The following is a 22,069-nucleotide window of genomic DNA, read 5'->3' on the forward strand; positions in this document are numbered from 1 at the left end:
AATGATGTTTGAAGCCGTCTTTTGGCCATTGATCGTTGCTAGTTAAAGTCAAAGTCAAAAGGTTTATTGGCATAAACATATACATGTCCATCGCCAAGTTACAAAGCGGTGGATCACTATAATGCTTTCATTTTTTGTTTTGTCTTTATTTGAATGTTTAGTTACATTTTTATGTAATTTATGTTTTGTCAATATAGTACACAACCATAAACACACAGCTATATGATGAGACTGCGTTCTGAAAGCATGACTATTCCCCTTGGATTTTTTGCCTTTGCTTTTATTTATAATAAAGCATATATTGCTAAAGGCCTACACAATGTGACAGGAGGAGAAACCTTATACGTATTTGTGAATTTCAAAGTAACATACGCAGCTCATGTTCATATCTTTAAAATATTAAATTAAAAATATAAAACGATCAAGCACAGAAAAAAATGAATATTTCATTTTTTTCCAAAAGTTGGTTGGTGTTCTGGTACAAAAGTTGGATCACCAACTTTAGAAGTTGATTTTAAACAACCGTATGGTATCAGAAGCATTCTTGTCAGCGGGCCTACAAACAGGGACGGTAACCCGTATCCAACCAATGTGCTGGTCAAGTATGTTCCCAACGGAGGCGATGTCAATAATTTCGTACATTTTCCGCTGCAAGAAGGGAAACTGGTACGGACAATTTACTTATTATTCATCGCTGTGCCTACTCCTAAGCGTTTGAACTTTACTTCTATAAGATTAAAACCTCTTTTGATTAAGTAAGTCTTTCATGAGTTAAAGTTGGACACAATAAATGCTAAAAAAATTTTATAGAGCAGACCTTCTCACGAAAAGAAATGATATAATTTTCAAAATAAAAATTATGACTTTCTGTATTATTTTCTCTGCCATATGTAGGAAATAAAACTGACACAACAGGGAACAGTGCAAAGCAATTTTGGCCAAGGCATTGCCGTTAGAAAACTTCAGTTCACAATACAAAGTTTCCATGGTGATGCTTGTTTAAAAATTGATTTACTTGGATGCACAATAAATGGTAAGTTTTCTCTCGAGTTGTGCCGTATACATCGGGCTGATAAATCTCGTAAGATATGCTGGGTCTTATCTGCTTAATATGATAACCTTACTATACTGCCATACGTTCTTTTAACTAAACCCGAATCAAACTTATTTTTGGCATACAATCTTTTGATTTGACTCATCGATATCTGAAATAACTATTACTTTCTCTATAAAGAAATAATTTTTTTTATTTCAAACAGATCTGTGTACTGGCGGTTGCGAGAATGGCGGGTTGTGTGTGATGCAAGATACATGCCAGTGTCCACAAGGGACTGTAGGCAGCAGGTGTGAATCTAAAGGTATTGATTAATTTATTGATGGAAAGTCGTGATGAAAACATGTCTGTTTTTTTTAAATCACATGTGTTTATAACCTGTATAATGAACGCGTATGATGGTGATCGAATCCAAAGTTTATCCAAAACTACTGCCCCTTTTCGAATTGTTTTATATGTCTCAAGAATTTCACTCCGATGTTGTATGAGCACATGTGACATACTTTATTTGGGTTTTAATATGTCGTAAAAATCTTATCCTCATTTGAAATGAATTTCTTTTCTTAATTACTTCACTCCTACATTATATCCTTAAATTCTGTAATAACTTAAATTTTGTTCTAACAATTAGAATCACGTTATCCTTGAACTTTATTCTAACAGTCGGATTAAGGTCGCTTATACAGTCTGAATTTACTTTTCATTTTAACAGTTTGAATCATGTTGCTGGTAGATAAATGTAGAAAACATGATTGTTATGTTTTGTTTTATAGAGTGTACACCGGAAGATCTAGGATTAGCCGATGGTCGCATTGGAGCGGATCATATCCAGGTCTCCTCTCAGGATCCTGTTTATAATAAAGCTGAACTAGGAAATGGTAAGTTTTGTATTGCATAAAAATGAAGTACATGAGTTCAGTAGAACATTTATATAAATGTACATGAATCATGGCAATCAGTTATAATATTATCTAAACAAAATTCTATTACCGTAGAACCCTACATAAGACCACTTCTAATTTAAGACCATCCAGCTTTAAAGCCCACTTGTCCCGAAAATGAATTTTCTTCATTTCAGTTATTCATTGGTCTGAAACCTAAGATCAGTCTCGCGTATTGCGAAAAAAGCGCTTGTTTCAGCTAGAAATGATTTTACCAACTTTACTAACTTCCTCCTTCTTAGATCGCTTTAGAAGTTGCTGTCCGTATGATAATATATTTGGACTTCCAATATACTTTTACATACGTTTCAAAGGGTTTTGAATTTTATCAGATGTAACCAATGTTAAAAAAATCATGGCAGAATAAATTAAAAATGTTCATGAAGTAACACGAGTTCTTAATAAAAAAAAAAGACTTGATTTTGGAAAGAAATTTGAAAAAGTGGTCCGTGACTAACAGTTTCAGAGAAATGTAGGCCTTTATAAATAAAAGTTTCAGAACAGTTCGAATAGTTTTTACTTGCATCTTAAACCTTCCCAGTCTTAGAAGGAAACTCCGATATAAAAACTACCACACTATTGAACCACTTTATGAAGTACTGTAGTGTCATTAGTGGGATGCTCTGTAATTACTAACTGGCATTTCTAAACTACGAAAACAGTTCTGGTTATCAAAGTATTTGTTAAATTAATGCATGCTACATGCATGGGATATATTTCCTTATAAGAATGGTTAAGCATCGTTTATGTTTTTCTTAGTTTTTAAAGTGTCCTTATTAAGAGAACAAAGCAAATTCTTAAACGTAAATTAACATTCTCTTTATAGCTGGCTCAAAGAAAGGTTGGTGTCCATCCGTTACAGATACGAGCCCATGGGTAATGATCACACTTGATCAACCAAAGGCAGTGAGCGTGTTTAGTTTTATGTGGTCCGGTCTTGGCAATCACAATATTATGACAGAGTTCGAGTTCCAGTATATAGCGCCTATTGACTCTGCAAGGCGGTTCAGAACATTTGCTTCGGTAAAACATAGAATTCTTAACACTTATTGATTGACTTGTAATATTGAAAAAAAAACATTGAAATGATTAATATAAATATTAAAACATTTTGTATAGAAGAACATTTTGTAGAACAAACAACTTCACTTATCCCGCAAAGCGCGTAAACTTGAAATATTAATGATATTTTTGTTAATGAAAACATTTTTGACTAGCCTAAAAACAGTCAGTACTCTCTTACGAAAGGATGATATTCATCTAGGCATTGTAAGATTATCGAAGACGTATTCTACCATTTACTTTTTCTCGTTTTGAAGTTATCGTTCTTGGAAAATTGCCGAGGTATATAATTTATTTTGAAGGCAATACCATGCATCTGTATGGAACTGTGCGAGGCAATCTCATTAAACGCCACTGATTCTTTTAACGCGCTCATTATGAATGTACTATGATATTAGAATTGAATAGAAATCAGTAGCTTAAAAGGACCAGAAAATATACCAATACTGAGTTCGGGTTCAGTCGATTTATCATGGCTAGCATAGAATGCAACCAACCAAAGTGATAACAAACTTGGTTTAACTGTGTCTGTCCATGATGACGGAATGCCGTTCCTAAGCAGCATCTTAAAAGTCAATTGATTAAACATGATAACAACACTGAGCACAAGAACAGGTTAACATTTTAAAGTCAACTACAATAATGCTTTTCCGGAGAATAGTCTACCTTATAAGAATACTCTTTGGAAGCATAGAACGCAGTAAAGGTAAATAGTACATCTGCAGAACATCTGCAGATCCCGAGGGATTTGTCGGTGCCCGAGCTGTTCATATGATATGAGCCATATCAGGCTCGGGCACCAACAAATCCCTCGGGATTTTGCAGATGTTATAACACAAAAACAAAATGTGTTAACGCTATTCTAACAGAAAACACATAAAAAAATATAAGATTCTTTCACTGGTTTTAGGTGCAGATGAGAATTTCCGGCCTCGAGGGTAACTATTTAGGCTGTAACGAGGCTCCTGTCGAGTTAGCGCCTTAACAGTTATCCGAGAGCCGGATATTCCCATCTGTACCTATAACCAGTGACAGAATCTTTTTCTTGCATACCGGTTTCAAGAAATAATAATAGAAATAAAATCAATCTAGCGGCTTCCTTTTTAGAACTTTTTCTTATTGCAGCATATTGAAACAAAGCGCGGGAAACCAACTTCCGTAAACAGGAAAGTCGCTTCAAAGACAAAAAACAATGTTTAGTTCCGGTTTTGTTTTATCAGTTGCAGTATAACGTTATGAATTTTTGATAAAATAACGTGTTTTCAATCGAGAAATATACTATCTTGGACATAGAAGAACTGTCAAGGTATTGGATTTTTATTCCGTTTCTGAAATAAAATATAAATTACTACATAAATCTTCTACATATATGTAGTTCGTAATACGTCATTTACTGCATGAGGGTCATCTTACAACCCGGGTGTAAGATGGTTTTCTCCAGCACCGGTAAAAATACCAGAAATCCCCGTCTGGTATGCATGAAAGGAATAAATTATCCCTCAACGTCATTAAATTTCCATGAAATGCACGGGAATGTCTGAGTTGTTTTTTACTTTGACGTCCTTTCGTTTTGAATTATCCGTTTTGGACCCGTATGACGTTTACGCTTTGCCACGGAACGCACATCATATTATATAAAAAGGTGTTTTAAGGTAGTTCTGAACGTTTGATAAACCGGAAGTGATGGCGTAACATCATTATCCGGAAAACGCATCTGATAAAGCCTGGATTCGGCGTACGTAAATGAAAATCATTTTATGAATAAATCGAAACATGTGAGTAAATTAATTACAGTGGCACGGTTGCTATATTTCTAAAGTCAAACTATGATATTAAAACATGTGACACGTTAAAAAATCAAAATAATGTCTTAAAATTAGCGTGAAATGTCCGGTTCACTTTATTCATGGTCACATATCTCAAAAATAAGCGCAGGGACCTATACATTCTATTTCACCAAATTATAGGTGATGAGTTTATTTAAAACTGTGAGGAGATTCATCAAAATCTACATTATAGAAAAATTTCTATTCGCGAAAATGTTATGAAAGTTATGATTTTCCCCGTAGACTGCCATTATGAAATATTGCGCGAGGGCCAAATTTTTCAAATCAGTCTAGCAAAAATTCAAGCACACATCCCTTTCTTTTTTATTTGCTGAATTTTCTAGGTATATTCTGAAGTTTTGAAAAATCAGAGTTTAATCAAATTCTACATTTTAGAAAAAATTTCGATCCAAACGTGCGGAACTACCTTAACAGCACGCAAGCGCGAGAATCTCTCTGTTAACACACCCTTTCTCCCCCGAAAAGTGACAAGAACAGCAGTTGTATGCTAAAATGATAATTTATGAAACGAAGAGGTTGTTGTTAACCGTGTACGTATTCAAGCTGTATCGGCTATTGTATCAAATAATGTATCTGCAGTCAGTAAAACCAGCCTGGTTGTTTTTATATATTTGTTTTATATCAACTGTTAAAGTAATCCTTAAAGACATAACGTGTACTCAATCGCAAAATTCGATTTTGTTCAACATTGAGTATACCTATTTCATTCTCGCCTTTCTTATTTCACTTTTGTAGGAGATACCAGCACAGAATAGCACCCATATCTTTACGGTAACTACAGAACCTGTAGTTGTAACAGATACGATTCGTATAATACCGTCTAAATCGGAGGGTAGAGCTTGTTTCAAGCTCGAAGTCAAGGGCTGTGATCCTACAGGTACTTCAGATTTTGTACATTGATATTTATCAGTACAAATACTTTAGAATGTTTTAAAGGCACTGACCTCCAGATTTGGCTAAAACATAACCTTTCTTTCAAATTCAAGTTTGGTTATATTATGAACATTAAAATATGAATTTGTGTGCCCCCCCCCCCCCGCCCATGAGTGGTGGGGGCATATAAATTCGCTCTTGCCCGTCCGTCCTTCCGAGAATGTCGTGTCGCGCCTAGCTCCAAAAGCGTTTGACGTAGAGTCACAAAACTTTACAGGAATGTTGGTCAGCATGTGTAGTTGTGCACCTTGGGTTTCGCGTCCGGATTCATTCAGTCGTGTAGGAGTTATGGCCCCTGACTTTGTAAAAATTGGTCATTTTAGTGTTGTGTCGCGCCTAGCTCCAAAAGTATTTGACGTAAAGTCATAAAACTTTACAGGAATGTTGGTCAGCATGTGTAGTTGTGCACCTGGGGTTTTGCGTCCGGATTCATTCAGTCGTGTAGGAGTTACTGCTTTAGTAAATAATTGGTCATTTTAATGTTGTATCGCGCGTAGCAGTCCAAAAATATTTGACCTAGAGTCACCAAAGTGTACAGGAATGTTGGTCAGTATGTGCAGTTGTGCACCTGGGGTTTCGCGTCCGGATTCATTCAGTCGTGTAGGAGTTATGGCCCCTGACTTATTTTGTTTTTTAAGTTTTTTCATTACACAAGACCAGACGTCTTGTCCAGACTTACTTAAAAAAAGTTTGTAAAACATGTATGTTAAAATGTACTTGACCTAGAATCATAAAACATAAGAGGATCGTTTTATAGCCAGTGAAGTGTTCTCTTCAGGATTTTACTCAGCTTATGGCTAACTAAGTGAAAAATACACATAAGGTTCTTTAAAGTTTATGTTGCAAACATCTTAAAAATTATTTAACCTGAGTCATAAAACCATGTTACAGTGGCAGGGGTGGGGGGCACCTGTGACCTATGGACACACATCTAGTTGTTTCTAAAATATTTTAAAAATTCCAAATCAAGAATAAAATGGCCGCGTCGGGAATCGAACCCGAGCGCTGAAGTAGTGAATAATGACTTCAAAATATAGATTCTCATGTGTTTCCGTAACATAAAGATTGTCAGTAGTTAACTTTTAAAAGCCTTCTTAAGAAATACAGCATTTATTTCAAGATATCTAAGAGGGAAAAAAAAACATTTTTTTTGTTGTTGTCGAACGATCTGGAGGCCAGTCACTTTAAGAAAAAAGAAACTAGAAATAATAGAAACTTGTTACGTCAAAACCTATTGTACTTAATTAATACATTTATAGAAATAAGTGGGGTTTCATGTTCATAGTTGTTTGACTAAATTGACTTGGATTGCTAGCACAAATCAAGATTCTCAAGTCATACGCGGTAGACATATTCATCACAAGATTCATTAAGTTTCGATCAATTTAAATTTTACTTATTTCTCGGAAGATGAGCTAGACATACGTTTTATATGCTGATTTGTGAGACATGATATAGATCTGAAAATATATGCAAATCTTAAACCAAAACGAATGTGTAGTACAATTCGGATGTGTATATAAAGTTTCGAAACTACTCTTATTGGGTTAGTGGACTTGCTTTGAAACATGCACGCTCGTTTGTTCTGCTAGGTGCTAGGACGCTTTGCCGTTGATTGGTATATATTGTGGTGGTTATTAGTTCGTACAAATGCTCTTACTTATATATATATATATATATATATATATATATATATATATATATATATATATATAAACGTTCTATCATATGTTATAAAGCTTGAAATAAATAGCTAAAATTCATGAACACAAAATAAAGAAAAGTTTTCTTTACCCATTAATATAGTGTTGTTATGAATTGAAAGTAGCAAAATTTGATTTTATTAAAACACACAAAGTGTAGAAACGCCTACCTATTACTTGTGTTTTTCAGCTCTTTGCTCCTCTGGCTGGTGTCAGAATGGAGGAACTTGTATGGGAGAAAATGTTTGTCTTTGTCCTTCAGGCTTCGTTGGCAGCCGCTGTGAACTTACAAGTAAGTCATACATCATACAAACATAAAAAGTATTGCTGTGCATAAATTTGCCTAATTTAAGCTCTACTCCTTACCCATCAAACTCCCAGCAGCAATTATCTCACCCAGTGGTACATTATTTATTGCCGTCGCACATTTCACGTGACAATGAAACTCACATGACTTCTGGAAAGAAATTCAAATATCATTTTATTGTCAATTTACTTTCCACATTTCTATCAAATCTCTGAAAGATACTAAAAACTACATCAATGGCTGAAAATGTTGAGAAAACTGAATATCAGCATTTGTGATGACAGAGGTCTCTGAACCACTGCATACGAGAATGCTTACCTATAATATAGATGTGGTTTTAAATATTGAAAGTGCAAATTATTCTAAAATAAACACTATACTTTGTTGAATTTGAAATACTGAATGTAACTAAATGTCAGATAATATTTATGATCTTACTTTTTATTAATAACTCTTCATTATCATATATCTTGATATTACAGCCAGTCGAATCGACGTGACAAACATGACGTTTGTGAAAATTGAGCAAAACGTCATAGTAACTACAACATCAACGTTACAGTTTCTTGTTACCGGCGACGTACAACTTCAGGTGATTGCGAACAAACCAGTAGTAATGATAAACGGTGCTGACAGTTGTGTACATCTTAACCGAACAACTGGAACACCGTCTTGTGTAACTGATGTGAACTTATGTACGGACGGCTTTACTTTCTCCATTGATGTCAATTTTGGTCAACTTCTTGACAACACGTACATCGTTTCCAGTGGCGGTCATCTTCCAGGACATAGTGGTATCACACTGTATTACAATAACAAGCAACTCATCTATATAGTCAGCACATCTACCCAAATTTGGACACTTGTCGTACAATACCAGCCTGTACTCAACAAATGGCAACATTTTGAACTTACTTGGAACAAACACCTCGGAGTTGAGCTTCTGATCGATGGTCATTCACTTGGATCAAACTCTAGACCTGCTGGTCAGCCGATAACTACACAGACAGTTGATCTGTCTTTCGGTTGTAGTCATACATCGATTAACGTTGATAAAGAGATGAATGTAACCAATTTCAACATGTGGTCAATAGACAGAACTGAACTTGTAAATGCGGGAATACTAGAGCGTGAGTAAAGTACAATTTTATTTTATATACGTGTATTTTTATACTGTCTGTCTGTCATTGTCATTTATATTACTGTCTTTATTCGTTGAAAAAAAACATCAACTAATAGTTGATATGTACGACCATCTTTACACAAATTCATATCTGTTCAGCACACCTATCTTTATATCTACGCGTACGGTTTTGCAACTGCTGCATGTCGTATGTTATGTAGTCTACTGTGATGAGTTTTGATAATAAAATACATGTATAGGAATGCAACATAAAAAAGATTTTACGTTTGTACCATAGCGATATATATTATTTCCGATTTTAAAGTTATTTGTTCAAATGATTTTGTTTTGATATTAAGCACCGACGACAAGCATACCACCTTTGCAATCAACAGAAGCAACTACAAACGTCACAGTTCTATCTACAATTACATCAACGTCAAGTAGGCCACTGCTGTATTACTGTTACTGCTATAGGAACGCTTTATTTGTTTATTTGTTACCCCCGCCGGATGCGAAGGGAAATAGTTTTGGCGTTGTCCGTCCGAACTTACATTTGCATACTTAGGAGACTATAAAAACAATAGGTAACTGTACTTTCTCTTTGATGTCATTCTTTCCGTAATCTTTTATGGGGCTAAAGAACAATAGAGAGAACAAAAGAGTAGCTACATAAATACCCATACGTAGGAACACCCGTCCGGAGCCATATCAAGCAAGTCGATGAAACGTCATATACATGTTATACACTGTAGGGAAATGCGGCACGTCAAGTTTCATTCAGATTGCCCAAGTTATCGGAACAGAGTTATGGCCCTTACTAGTTTCAAGTGTTAACTATACAGGGTACTAAAAGTATTGCAATTGCTGCTTCATAACTTATTTGATCTAGAACTATTAAACATAAATTGAATAAAGATCACCATAATGTGGTATTGCACACACAAGTTTGTCAGGATCTCTTTAGTTACTTTAGTATATTGCCCTTAAATTGTTTTAAAATTCACATATTTGTACGTAACAAACTAAACAGTTGGTAGAATTTCATTAAACTTCTTTAATTTTTTAACATGAACATTTATTATCAATATGTGAAGTTGTGTACCCTAACATGGTCACCCCAAACCACCCCACCACAAAGTCATCACCCCCCCCCCCCCCCCCCCCCAACACACACACAAATCATGACACCCCCTCCCCTCCCCCAACAATTATTAACATGGAATGTTTTGTTCCCTCACCCGGTCTCCCCCTCTCAATTTTTGTCGAGCCCGCTTGCGGAAGCGAAGACATAGTTGTCCCAATTGCTGTTCGGTGTATGTGCGTGCGTCCGTGCATGCGTCCGTGCGTCCGTCCGGATTTGTTTGTCCGGACCATAACGTTGACATGCATGGAGCAATCTTGTTTATATTTGGCATGAATGTTGACCTCAGTGAGACAGAGTGTCATGTGCAAACCCCAGGTTCCTATCCCAAAGGTCAAGGTCACACTTACAGGTCAAATGTCAAATTCAAAAATGACTTTGTCCGGAGCATTTCTTTTTCATGCATGGAGGGATTTTGATGTTACTTGGCACAATTGTTCATCATCATGCGACGGAGTGTCATGCGCAAGAACCAGGTCCCTAGGTCTAAGGTCAAGGTCACACTTAGAGGTCAAAGGATACAAGAATGAAAACTTTGTCCGGAGCATTTCGTCTTCATGCATGGAGGGATTTTGATGTAACTTTGCACAAATGTTCACCACCGTGATATGGAGTGTCATGCGCAAGAACCAGGTCCCTAGGTCTAAGGTCAAGGTCAGACTTAAAGGTCAAAAGTCAGATACAAGAATGACTTTGTCTGAAGCATTTCTTTTTGATGCATAGAGGGATTTTGATGTAACTTGGCACAATTGTTCATCATCAAGAGACGGAGTGTCTTGCACAAAATTCTAGGATTACTTCCCTTTGTTGTTACTATAAATAGCTTATATTCGTAACTTTTTTATTGGTCGTAGGGAAAAAACAAGACCACTTTTCTGTAGTACAACATGCATGCTACATCCAATTTTCAGGTGAATTTTGACCTATCTCTACTGGTGAGGATTTTTATGTGGACTTAGAATTCTTTTTTTTTTTTCTTTTTTTAAGATTTACGTCCCTTTGTTCTTACTTTTTTGGCATAAATGTTTGCCTCAATGAGACAAGGAGTGTCATGTGCAACTCCCAGTCCTTTTGACAGCTGGCGGGCTCGACATGTTGCCCGTGGGCATCTAGTTTAATTCCTTCTTTTCAATTGCTTAAACCTTCCATGAAAATTTATTAACCACAGGTGGCAGTACCCATACTGTATCCTAAGTACGCTACTGCCACCTGTGTTATTAACATATGAAGTTGTAACACCCCCTTCCCCCACCCATCACAACCCACAAGGACATCTGTTCTTTTAAGTTCAAATATGATTGAATATAAGATAATAGTTGGTTATCTTCCCCTGCCAACCGACAGGTGGCGCCACTGTTCCCGGTCCATCAGAATCCCTTATCGATTAGCATCATTCTGAGACAAATCAAAACAAACGTTCTTTACTTTTAAAAAATGGAATCTAAGTTCGGATCATTTACAATTCCACAACTGAAGGCAGAATTGAAAAAAAGGGGTGCTAGACTTTCTGGACGTAAGAATGAATTGGTTGAAAGGTACGTACATTTCCCGTTATTTTAGAGAGAAAACAGATATTTTGAAAACGAAAGTAGAATGCCGCCGCGGCGAAAATGAACGCTGTCAACATTTATTTCGCGTATAATTTGCTATTTAGCGTATGTTTGATGAGTTAATTGTAGCTTTATTTTATATTAGTCTAAATAAATGACCAGAAAATATATTTTCCTTTTGTTTCTTGATATTTCTTTATTTCCAGACATTTTTATTTTACGTTGTTGTTCATACATCTGTGAGTGGGTGGGGTTTGGGTTCAACGTTTTCATTACGAATTTATTTGTTCTGCCGTGTAATACATCTTATTTGTAATAGTTCCCTATTCTGTTTACAGATTAGTGTCTTACGAGAGAAATCAAAACTTTGGAAATGTAGAGACTTTAGAGCCTGAATACAACATGACATTACCAGATCCCACAAAATATGCGGATGTCAACTCGGATTCAAAATTTCCGAAAACAGAACTAGACAGTGTGCATAAGTATCTGGCACAGCATGAGAAAACCCTGGATAATCGTATTCAAAGACTATACAATGAGCAGTTTTTGAGATATTTCCGTATGTCACCAGGACAGGATGTTGTATATATTAAATCAAGTTGTCATGCAGAGATGAAGAAAGGTGTGTGTTATACTGTAGATGTTGAACTTAACTCTGGGGGGTCAGTTATTGAGGCACAGTGTGAATGTGCTGCTGGTATGGGGCCACATGCTCACTGCAAACATGTGTGCACAGTACTTTATGGTGCAGTAATGTTCTCCCAGAAAAAAGACAGTAAAAACGGAAGAAACATGCACCCAAAAATTGCAAAGTTTTCATAAGTGTAAAAAATATTTAGGAAGTCCATTAAAGGCTGATACACTTGATATGCCTGGTGCAGCTGAATTAACAAACATTGACTTTGACCCAAGACCAGAGCAGTTTAGAAATTCTGTTAGCTATCAAGACCATTTCAGAAATGCATGCTTGAATTTCCCTGGCATATCCAAAATGCCAATATTTCAAACTTTTGAACCAGCAAACACTAAAGCTGTTGCATTAGATCATGACTATTTAAAACTTTCGCCAGAAGAGAATTTCCTTCAGAAAATTTTCGTTACCAAAAATCAGTGATGAAACGGTTATTGATATCGAAAAAAAAACATTGGCCAGAGCGCGAATAAATTATGGAAAGAGGAACGTACAAAGCGCCTACCATCCTCGATGTTTGGTAAAATTTGCAAGTCTACTGACCGGACTGATAAAGATAAACTAGCCAGATCTTTAGTTGATACAAGAGAAATTAAAGCGGCCGCCTTGGAACATGGACGCAAACATGAAACAATCGCTATAACAAGATTTATGGAAGATACCGGCAACACTGTGCATTCCTGTGGTTTAGTGGTCTCGAAACAATTTTCCATTTTTAGCATCTTCACCGGATGGTATTATTAATGCAAAGCATATTGTTGAAGCAAAATGTCCTTATTCTGCAAGAGACAAAGATATCACTCCTGTCACAGTGCCTTATTTAAGTTGTAACGACCGTGGACAATACTCTCTTAATATGAATCATAATTACTATTATCAAATCCAAGGCCAGCTATTGTGCACTGGAGCTAAAAAATGTTCACTGATTATCTGTTCAGCAGATAACCTGAAGATTAGGGACATCAAATATTTTGATATTGAAAGAAATGACACTTTCATATCAGAAATGGTTGGCCAGTTAAAAACTTTCTTTGAAAGCCATTTCAAAATGGTCCTGCTGGAAAAACATTTTTACAAGCCATATATAGACTGAGTTCATTGTCATATATATATTAAGAAAACAAACACCTCTCAGATGTTTTTATTTGCGATAACCTGACCTGTCTGTAAAATCACTGCGACTAGTCAGCTAGAATCAGAACTTTATTTTTATTTTTTCAAGAATATCTTCAGTTAAATAGAATAAAAAAATCAAAAAATCATCCTGATTCTATCATTGATATCGAAAACCATTTTGTGATGTAAAAATTATTGATATAATTTGATTTTATTAAATGAGTTATAGATATCATTGATATCATTAAATTGTTTTAAAGATATCAATAAAACTTGATTTAAAATTAATAATGGTACAATGATTATCTAATTAAAAAAATTTTCTGATATATTTGAATACATTTGATATCATTTTTGAATGTCAGTGATGTAAACGATATCACGGTATCAAATGGGTGCGTAGTTAGTAAAATGGTCTGACATAAATCTTTCAAATCTGTACTGATGCTACATCAAGTATTCATTTTCTGAGTTTAACTTCAGGAATAAACACAGAATGAAGTTTTGAAATTGATTTATTTTACTTGTTTTTAATCTCTTGTTTGATAATATGCAGAAAGTATTCAATATATACATATTTATTATATCAAAGTGTTGTGTTTTCTTTGACATCAACAACTGTCAACAGAAACTATGTCGTACTCTATGTGCTAAGCATGTTTTGGAACTATACACGTCTTGAAGTTACACAACATAAAACAGACATAAGTTATATGTGATGACAACTTTGTTTCCGTGCCCGTTAAAGGACATGTCAAGATCTTGTAAGTTTTTCCTAGTCCAATAATTCTTTCAATATGTACCCTTTTACTGGATATTTTCCTGTCATTAACAACTATTTTTCCCAGACATTCTATTTTCTTTTTGAAGAACGTTGGTACATTAACTCGTACATTTGCTGTCGCAAACAAATCCTGAACGTTAAAACCTTTATCGGCCATTACACTATCCCCGGGGTCACAGGCATTTACAATTTTACACCTTTCAACAATTTGTCTGTCACTGGTAGACCCTCCATAAGCTTCAGAAATATAGTTTACTAATCCACCAGGTGTTGTGCCAACAAGAACTTTAATAGTGTTTTCTGTTCTTGTATGTTGAATATGTAGACTGCTGAGCTCTAGGTGCTTTAGGTTTTTTTAATTGGGCATTCAGTTCCATCAATTATGATTCTCGTCTTTGGAAATTTTAATTTAAAATCCGACGGCATAAAATACCTCACCAATTCTGACTTGGCCATATATTGGCTTCCCTCCACTGTTTTGACATAAATATAATCCATGTGTAAACAATATTTTTCACACTTGATTCAGACACGAGAAAAAAGTTGACAGTTCAAAGTTTGTTGAATATCGCCTTAACTTCATCAAAGTCATAAACAGTTGGTTTTTCAACAGATATACCACTTATTTGAAAATATATGTATTTTCAAACAGTATGCTGCAGGTCCCAAAGAATTCAACACAAACATAAATTTAGCATATGACTCCAGACCTGTATAAAAATGTATCAGTTCATTGTTGGAAGAAAATCTCTCAATTGAGAACATTGGTGTCTCATCAGTCTGGGTCATACAGTTTTTTACAGTGAATTCATCTTCAAATAGAGGTGTTGCTGTGAATGTCCTCAGTCTCTATTACTTCTTCTGCGAAATCAACATGTTCAGTAAAACTTCTCTCCAGGTCTTCTTTACAAGACCTATCTAATTCACTTTTTCTATAATCTCTGTTCAAAGCTCTTTCTTTCCTATTTTTTGCTGTCTCCCCTTCCGCTGTTGTCCAAGGAAAAATACTAGGTACTGCTGTTGCCAGAAGCCGTTCATATCCAGGTTTCAATCCTTAAAATAAAGAAATAAAAGACATGTTTAATGATTTTATTTTAATTTATAAGCAATATCGTACTTCATTAAAGATACAAGATACCCGTTTCAAGGGCGTTTGTCATACCCTTGATTTGTAAATAGACTATCCGGCCTTTTAACTTGTAAGGTACAAAGCATGGATAAACACAAAGAAACTGTCTAGCCTTGCGGGAACCCGGACACCTAGCCTATCTGCTAGGGTTTTTCTAGCCGTCCGGTAATCAATTTATTTAGAAAGTGTAATAAATAGAATTTATCATTTTAATATTACCTTGGTTGCAAAGAAAATGGCAATATTAACCTGTACACAAATACCAGGCTTAACTCAGACCAAAATTCAATATTTTTGTCTTTTGTTTAGTTTACATCTGCATTTTAGCACAACTATTCATTGATTGTATTGATGATTAGCAATTTATCAACTAAATAACAAGCACACTATTTTGATAAAAAAAAGAAAAAAAAAAAAAAAAAAAAAAAAACGCCAAAAAACAGATAAATCATGAACGCATTTGATTAACGCACAGCTAAAAAAACGGGCAGAAAGGTAACACGTCTGGTTACCGGACTGCTAGAGCACAGTCTATGCATGCAGTTACCGGACAGCTAGGCACTACCTAAATACAAAGCTGGTGATTTAAACGTAAGTATTTACTGTACACGATTACAGTTTACTGTGCGTATACACGCGATAAATCCAATAACTCTACATGACTTTGTACTGTGATTCATCCTCCATTATTTGGGTCCTCCCAAGTTTTGACATTTAGAATGCCAGTCACAAATATAAAACAATCCAATGTCAAATTATTTTGACTAATGACCCCTATGACCTGAATTTTAGTCCTTGACAGATTGAAAGACAGTCAAACATGTTACATACCCAACAAATAACCCATTATTTATGATGAAATAAATTAAGACAGTACATTGAAACATTACCCCTCCCACTCCAAAATAATTGTCAGTTGGTACTTTCGTTTTGAAATAAATCAAATTGCAATACAAAAACATGCTACAGGCGAGAAATTATACAGTTTTTATCATATTATCATACCAAAAATAGTCTCCTTTATGTAGTCATCCGGTGTAAAGTGTTTCTTGCATACGACGGACGATTTTGTTGGCGTCCACATTTTCATTGTGTTTTCATCAAGTCGTCGAACGGCCTGTACCCATTTCGCCCTTCTTATAGGATCACTCGGGTATTCATGTCCTCCCCTTTCATGACAACCCGGTACGGAACAACAAGTTTTCGGCATTTTAAGACGTTTAAATTGAATTTATAGAACACGGAAGTAAACTTTCTTTGTTTTTGTGTGAGATAAATCTCGAAGTAATCCGAATGATGGACCGGGACACGTTGCGCCACCTAGTAAGTAACGATAACTCGCCGCTATCTACCATTATTTGCTTCTAGTAACACCAACTTTTTGTCAGCTATATTTTTTGACATTCCACACCACAAACTCATTCGGCCGGGGATACCGATTCACCAAATTCGCTTGTTTGTTTGGGGTTTGACGCCGTTCAGTAATGTAACAAAGGGAGTTTACGTCACCAGTGTTCCTGTATTCTGTACAAGTAAAAACCTGTTCTGTCAACTTCCAAAAATGAATCAGAGATGGAGGGTATGATTTCAGACACAATGTCTTTTATCACATCGAAAAGGAGAACATCCATCTCGCCCAAGAATCGAACTCACAACCCCGCGATCTGTAGATTTGCGCTCTCCTTATTGAGCTTAGTGAGCTTAGTGAAAGGACTTGGAAAGTTTCATGATGATTTATGCAGACCTCTACATGGCATTGTATGATATATAGTAGATTTACTATCACACTGTAGTATTAACAAATGTATCCTTAGCTTGCATTTGCTTTCTGTGTCATAAAACACTCTGATATTTACTGGTAATGTAAAACTTTAATGTTGCTTAAAGAGTTCTGGTTCTTTATTTTTCATTTGATAGTAGTTAGCCTTCTTAACATATTATTGTTTATTCTAGACATTACCAGGTGACCAAATTGTCTGAACTTCAAAACAGATGCAGACACTTATTAGTCCCCAGTTGGTAGAAAACCAGTTTCGGGGACTGTATGATTGCAATTTTCCGCCCCTCAGTCATTATTCTTTATTCGTTTTTCCTTCGGTCCGTCCTCAATTTCATGACCGGTCAATAACTCTGTAATTCATCAAGGGATTTTAATATTACTTGACACAAATATTTCCTATGATGAGACGACATTTCACACACAAAATCCTGACCCCTAGCTCAAAAGCCAAGGTCATACTTGGATATCAAAAGGCAACAGTGCATTTTTCCTGTCAGGTCTGTAACTCCACAATCCATGAAGGGATTTTAATATGACTTGGCACAAATGTAATGCACAAATAAATAAATGCACAAATGTCTTGCACAACGTGCAGACCCCTAGCTTAAAGGTCAAGGTCCCATTTAGCTGTCATATATCAACATGGCAGGTACAGGGTCTCTTTCGTGTCCGGTCAATAACTTGGTATTCATCAAGGGACTTTTTCTGTATAGACAATAACTCATCCATGAAGGGATTTTAATATTACTTGGCACAAATGTTTTCCATCATGAGACAACATGTCTTATGCAGCACTCTTATCCCTAACCCAAGGGTTAAGGTCACAGTCTGAGGTCGTCTTTCGGTAGGGTTTATTTCCTTTCTGGTCCATAACGATGTAATCCATAAAAGGATTTTAATATTACTTGACACATGTTCCCTATAATCAGACACTGTGTCATATGTGATACCCGGACCCCTTGCTAAAATGTCAAGGTCCCATTTGAAGGTCAAATGTCAACATTGATCGTTTTCCTTTCCAGTCTGTGAAATAGTCTAATATAAGCTGCTGTGTCATATGGACCCAACAAAAAATGTTGGCGAATTTTTTTTCAGAACTGCTTCACTTTATTACGCTGATTTCTTACATGTTCTCATACTTTAAAATTACCAACAATTTCAAAATAAAATGTTAACCAAATTGAAATAAAATATTTAAGTATTTATAGATGTTATAAGCAATCAATAAATGTAGATATTTGTTTATGCAAACATTAATCCAATGTTGTGTTATAACATTTTGTTTATAGTACAATATTCTTTATACATTGACAAATAAAAGATCATTATGTAATACTGCGAAAGAGAAAATTAGTTGCCTTTCAGTAGGGGCCTTTGTATTGCATGGTAATACTTCATTCACTTGTTTCAACTTCTTTAATCTAAAGAAACACGAATGTTTAGAACAAAGCAAAACAACCGCCTGATTCTAAAATGTGCCTTGCTTTATTTTTGTTTGAATCATTTTTGTTTTGTGTGTGTCAACAGTTACTGTGATAATTTTAAAACAGTTTTTGAATAGTACTACTAAAGGTTTACCACATCAGCTGTTTAAAGAAGTAACTTATAAAATAATTATATTTTCCTTCAAACTTGCAAGCTACATTGGTTAAATTAATTTGTATAATTGACTACTAGGATGTTATTTGCGTTGATGAATAATGAGCTTCATTCTGTTACTAAAATGATAATTAGTCAGTGCTTGTAATATGTCATTTTGAAAGCTAGAACAGATACCTGTATCTACTGTTTGGGAAGTGTGTGTGCGTGCGTGCGTGTGTGTGTGTGTGTGTGTGTGTTTTAACCTTGAATATTGTTTATTAAGACATTATTAATATCACGATTTGATAACGAAAGAATTTCTTTACAGCCAAAATGCCCTCAACTACCCTTAAATCGTATTTAAACCAATACACCACTACGCCAACTGTAGCAACGGCTAGTACTTCAGGTCAGTACCTAATGGTTTGGGTAAACATTTTTACTTTTATCCCTTTTCATTGTACAGATAGAGAAAATAATACTGCCATTTCACAATTTTCTGACCTGTGTGAAGGTTTATCAGGATTTATACGTCTTTCGCAATTTACAAAGATAAAAGAGTTCTGCGTGATATAAACAAAAATGATGTCAATCATTTCAAATTTCTTGAGTTCGAAAAAAACGTTTTTACTGAAATAAACTGAAGTAATTTACAACAATTTATTTGTCAGCCGATTGGGTTGAATGTTCTGTGCAATAATCTATGTTTCAGGTTTTGAGATACATATACTTTGCAACAATTTGTGTCTGTAAACTTAAGCTAAGTTGACTTGAACTCGATACAATTTAATTACTTTAGACTGGACTTTATATGAAAACGAAACGAACACGGGTTACAGTAACGTATTGTTGGTGCTTCTAAAAACATTATTCAAACACACTGACCAGCACAATTAAATTTGTTCGGTCATGATTCACAGGCTATGTTTGAAAGATCAGTACATTTTCAGCTTCCTACTGTTGTAAGGTTTCTGTTGAAAAAAAAAATGTTTCCAAAACAGGCATTTCAGAACAACACCTCCACTTCGAAGATGCAATAAGCGCAAAGTGCACAAGGTACGGTTGGAATATCAGTTTGGATCTGAATAGTCTACACTTGTTATATCCTGGAATCACACCTAATGATATATACCTTAGTTCAGAAAAATGCAACGGTACCCTTCACAGAGACGAATTATGGTTCCAGCAGAATTTTGAATCTTGTAGGACAAGAAAAGAGGTAATGAAACACAGATCTGATGAAATACCTCAAGCAATTGCTTTTGCATCATAAACACATTTTGTATCAACAAACGTAAAAAAAAGTAAATTTTAAACTCATTAATTTCATTTGCAGTAAATTGTGTTAAAAAGCAGTACCATAGAAATGAACTACAAATAAAAAAGGATGATGCTGTGTAATAATCCAGCATGTAAAACGAATGTTGACGTTATATTTTGCTGTGTTTCAGGTAACTGAAGGAACAGATGTTTTCAGAAACGTCTTGTTCTATGCAACATTTGACCCTTTTGACCCTACTATTGTCCGCCAACATTACTGGACCTACAATATCGCTTGCTACGTTTCGAGAGGAGAGGAAACTTCCTCACACTTGCATCACCAAGTAGAGAGTCACAGTACAAACATTACTGCTCAGCATGATCTTACATTGACCTTTTTCAAAGACCGTAACTTCCTGCATCAGGTACCAGACAATCCACTAAGGGTCACTGTCGGGGATAACATATATGTTAGAGTGTCAACATCGGTACCGGACTGGAATACAAAAATGCGTCTTCATACTTGTTCCACCAGATTCTCTGACAGTACTGTTGCTGAACATGTTCTCATCAGAGACGGGTATTTATTATGGGTTTTTATTATTTCTCTTTATCTTTAGTTTAAATTTATATACTGGTATGATAGTGTAAAACATGCTCAACGAGATAGGATACACATCTTTTGTATATTACTTTTTATAGCAACGATACATGTATGTTTGTCGTTCTTCCTATTTCTGACAGTGGATCATACTACAGGTGCCCACTTGTAAACCTCCAGAAACACTTGCATTCGTTTACATTATTAGTTTTTAATGAATTAAACACAATCAGGATTTGTATCATAATCCATACAAATTGAATTGTGAACGTCATAAGGGATCTATTTATTACAAACCCAATCGGTTGACTGTCCAAATATGAAACCCTCTTGGAAACATGCTTTTTAATTCTTGACTAGCGAAAAGCATGAGCGTTGTACAATGTAATATGAAGTATCCAATATCATCTTGTTAGAACCAGCAAATGACATTTTATACATAATGCAATATGTAAATAATGATTCATTGTTTAATTATGTTACATAATGTTCTCACAATGTACGCTTAAAAAGAAGGAATAACAGCTCCCAGAATTGCATACAAATTATATGAGCCGCGCCATGAGAAAACCAACATAGTGCATTTGCGACCAGCATGGATTCAGACCAGCATGCGCATCCACGCAGTCTGGTCAGGAGCCATGTTGTTCGCTAACGGTTTCTCTAATTGCAATAGGCTTTGAAAGCGAACAGCATGGATCCTGCCCAGACTGCGCGGATGCGCAGGTTGGTCTGGATCCATGTTGGTCGCAAAGCCACTATGTTGGTTTTCTTATGGCGCGGCTCACTTGCTGTTGAAATAAACCTCTAACAGAGCTTTCAAAAATTGATACTTGGCATGAAATATTGCTGATATATGATTGAACACCTTAAATTGTGTTGTATTTCCCAGATGCGAAGTTGACAGCAGCACACATATTATTTCACAATCCACCCATGAGACGAAGTTTGTGTTCCGAGATTTTGAGTACCTTACATTCAACGAAGGACTGGACGTCTTCTGCAACGCGACATTTTGTGATACAAGCGATTACTCTCCCACATGTACACAAGCATGTAAACAGAGCCCTTCCATTGTTGGATAGACACACCGCATTCTTTACTAATATATAAAAGAATAGGATATTTTTCTCAAGTGAACTATTGCAATATAAGAGTGAAATATATCTGATTAATTCATGGTATAATTATAAATGTGAAAAACAACCGGTAATTACATAATAAAACGTTGAGTGAAATATTTTTGATAATTTCATAGTAAAAATATTAGAGTGAAATATATCTGGTCACTCTAACGTAAAAATATCAATTATATTTCACTATGATCAAATATATGTTTACCGTTCAGGAACAACAATGTGGGTACAGTTTGATTAAAATCATGAAAAACAAGGAAAGTGAATAGTTGTTTTTCTTTCATGTCAGGTTAAATTATCTTTCACTTTTGAAGTCGGTCCTCA

At 35.4% G+C, this 22,069-nt stretch overlaps 3 protein-coding genes across 4 annotated transcripts; 2 read left to right on the forward strand and 1 right to left on the reverse strand.

The window, feature by feature from the left end:
- Positions 1 to 443: 443 nt before the first annotated feature.
- On the forward strand, positions 444 to 7,858 carry LOC123546298 (lactadherin-like). Its single transcript, XM_053550646.1, has 7 exons — positions 444 to 666; positions 895 to 1,033; positions 1,260 to 1,358; positions 1,828 to 1,932; positions 2,822 to 3,018; positions 5,640 to 5,781; positions 7,731 to 7,858. Exons 3-7 carry the CDS (start codon positions 1,301 to 1,303, stop codon positions 7,856 to 7,858), a joined length of 630 nt encoding a protein of 209 aa, XP_053406621.1. The 5' UTR covers positions 444 to 666; positions 895 to 1,033; positions 1,260 to 1,300.
- Positions 7,859 to 8,324: 466 nt separating this feature from the next.
- On the forward strand, positions 8,325 to 22,011 carry LOC128559582 (CUB and zona pellucida-like domain-containing protein 1). Of its 2 annotated transcripts, XM_053551701.1 has the most exons (6): positions 8,325 to 8,977; positions 9,330 to 9,413; positions 19,077 to 19,157; positions 19,750 to 19,967; positions 20,200 to 20,588; positions 21,502 to 22,011. In XM_053551701.1, the coding sequence occupies exons 1-6, from the start codon at positions 8,353 to 8,355 to the stop codon at positions 21,692 to 21,694; spliced, it is 1,590 nt and encodes a 529-aa protein (XP_053407676.1). In that variant the 5' UTR covers positions 8,325 to 8,352; the 3' UTR covers positions 21,695 to 22,011. The 2 variants fall into 2 exon arrangements, with proteins under 2 accessions (XP_053407676.1, XP_053407677.1); XM_053551702.1 differs by lacking the exon at positions 9,330 to 9,413.
- On the reverse strand, positions 11,428 to 16,735 carry LOC128559583 (THAP domain-containing protein 6-like). Its single transcript, XM_053551705.1, has 3 exons — positions 16,393 to 16,735; positions 15,165 to 15,311; positions 11,428 to 11,686 (listed from the first exon to the last, which is right to left on the reverse strand). The coding sequence occupies exons 1-3, from the start codon at positions 16,595 to 16,597 to the stop codon at positions 11,613 to 11,615; spliced, it is 426 nt and encodes a 141-aa protein (XP_053407680.1). The 5' UTR covers positions 16,598 to 16,735; the 3' UTR covers positions 11,428 to 11,612.
- Positions 22,012 to 22,069: the final 58 nt, after the last annotated feature.

Source organism: Mercenaria mercenaria, chromosome 9, assembly GCF_021730395.1.
Source record: "Mercenaria mercenaria strain notata chromosome 9, MADL_Memer_1, whole genome shotgun sequence".
NCBI lineage: Eukaryota > Metazoa > Mollusca > Bivalvia > Venerida > Veneridae > Mercenaria > Mercenaria mercenaria.

What these genes read in the sequence shown, in the direction of transcription:
- LOC123546298 (XM_053550646.1), top strand. Translation starts at nt 1,301, where the DNA reads ATGCAAGATACATGCCAGTGTCCACAAGGGACTGTAGGCAGCAGGTGT. An exon ending in CAGCAGGTGTGAATCTAAAG is followed by an intron (nt 1,359 to 1,827) that starts GTATTGATTAAT and finishes TTTGTTTTATAG; the next exon opens with AGTGTACACCGGAAGATCTA. An exon ending in TAAAGCTGAACTAGGAAATG is followed by an intron (nt 1,933 to 2,821) that starts GTAAGTTTTGTA and finishes TTCTCTTTATAG; the next exon opens with CTGGCTCAAAGAAAGGTTGG.
- LOC128559582 (XM_053551701.1), top strand. Translation starts at nt 8,353, where the DNA reads ATGACGTTTGTGAAAATTGAGCAAAACGTCATAGTAACTACAACATCA. An exon ending in AAATGCGGGAATACTAGAGC is followed by an intron (nt 8,978 to 9,329) that starts GTGAGTAAAGTA and finishes TTTGATATTAAG; the next exon opens with CACCGACGACAAGCATACCA. An exon ending in CTTGTAGGACAAGAAAAGAG is followed by an intron (nt 19,968 to 20,199) that starts GTAATGAAACAC and finishes GCTGTGTTTCAG; the next exon opens with GTAACTGAAGGAACAGATGT.
- LOC128559583 (XM_053551705.1), bottom strand. Translation starts at nt 16,597, where the DNA reads ATGCCGAAAACTTGTTGTTCCGTACCGGGTTGTCATGAAAGGGGAGGA. An exon ending in CATAAAGGAGACTATTTTTG is followed by an intron (nt 15,312 to 16,392) that starts GTATGATAATAT and finishes CTTTATTTTAAG; the next exon opens with GATTGAAACCTGGATATGAA. An exon ending in TGAATTAGATAGGTCTTGTA is followed by an intron (nt 11,687 to 15,164) that starts AAGAAGACCTGG and finishes GTTTTCAAAATA; the next exon opens with TCTGTTTTCTCTCTAAAATA.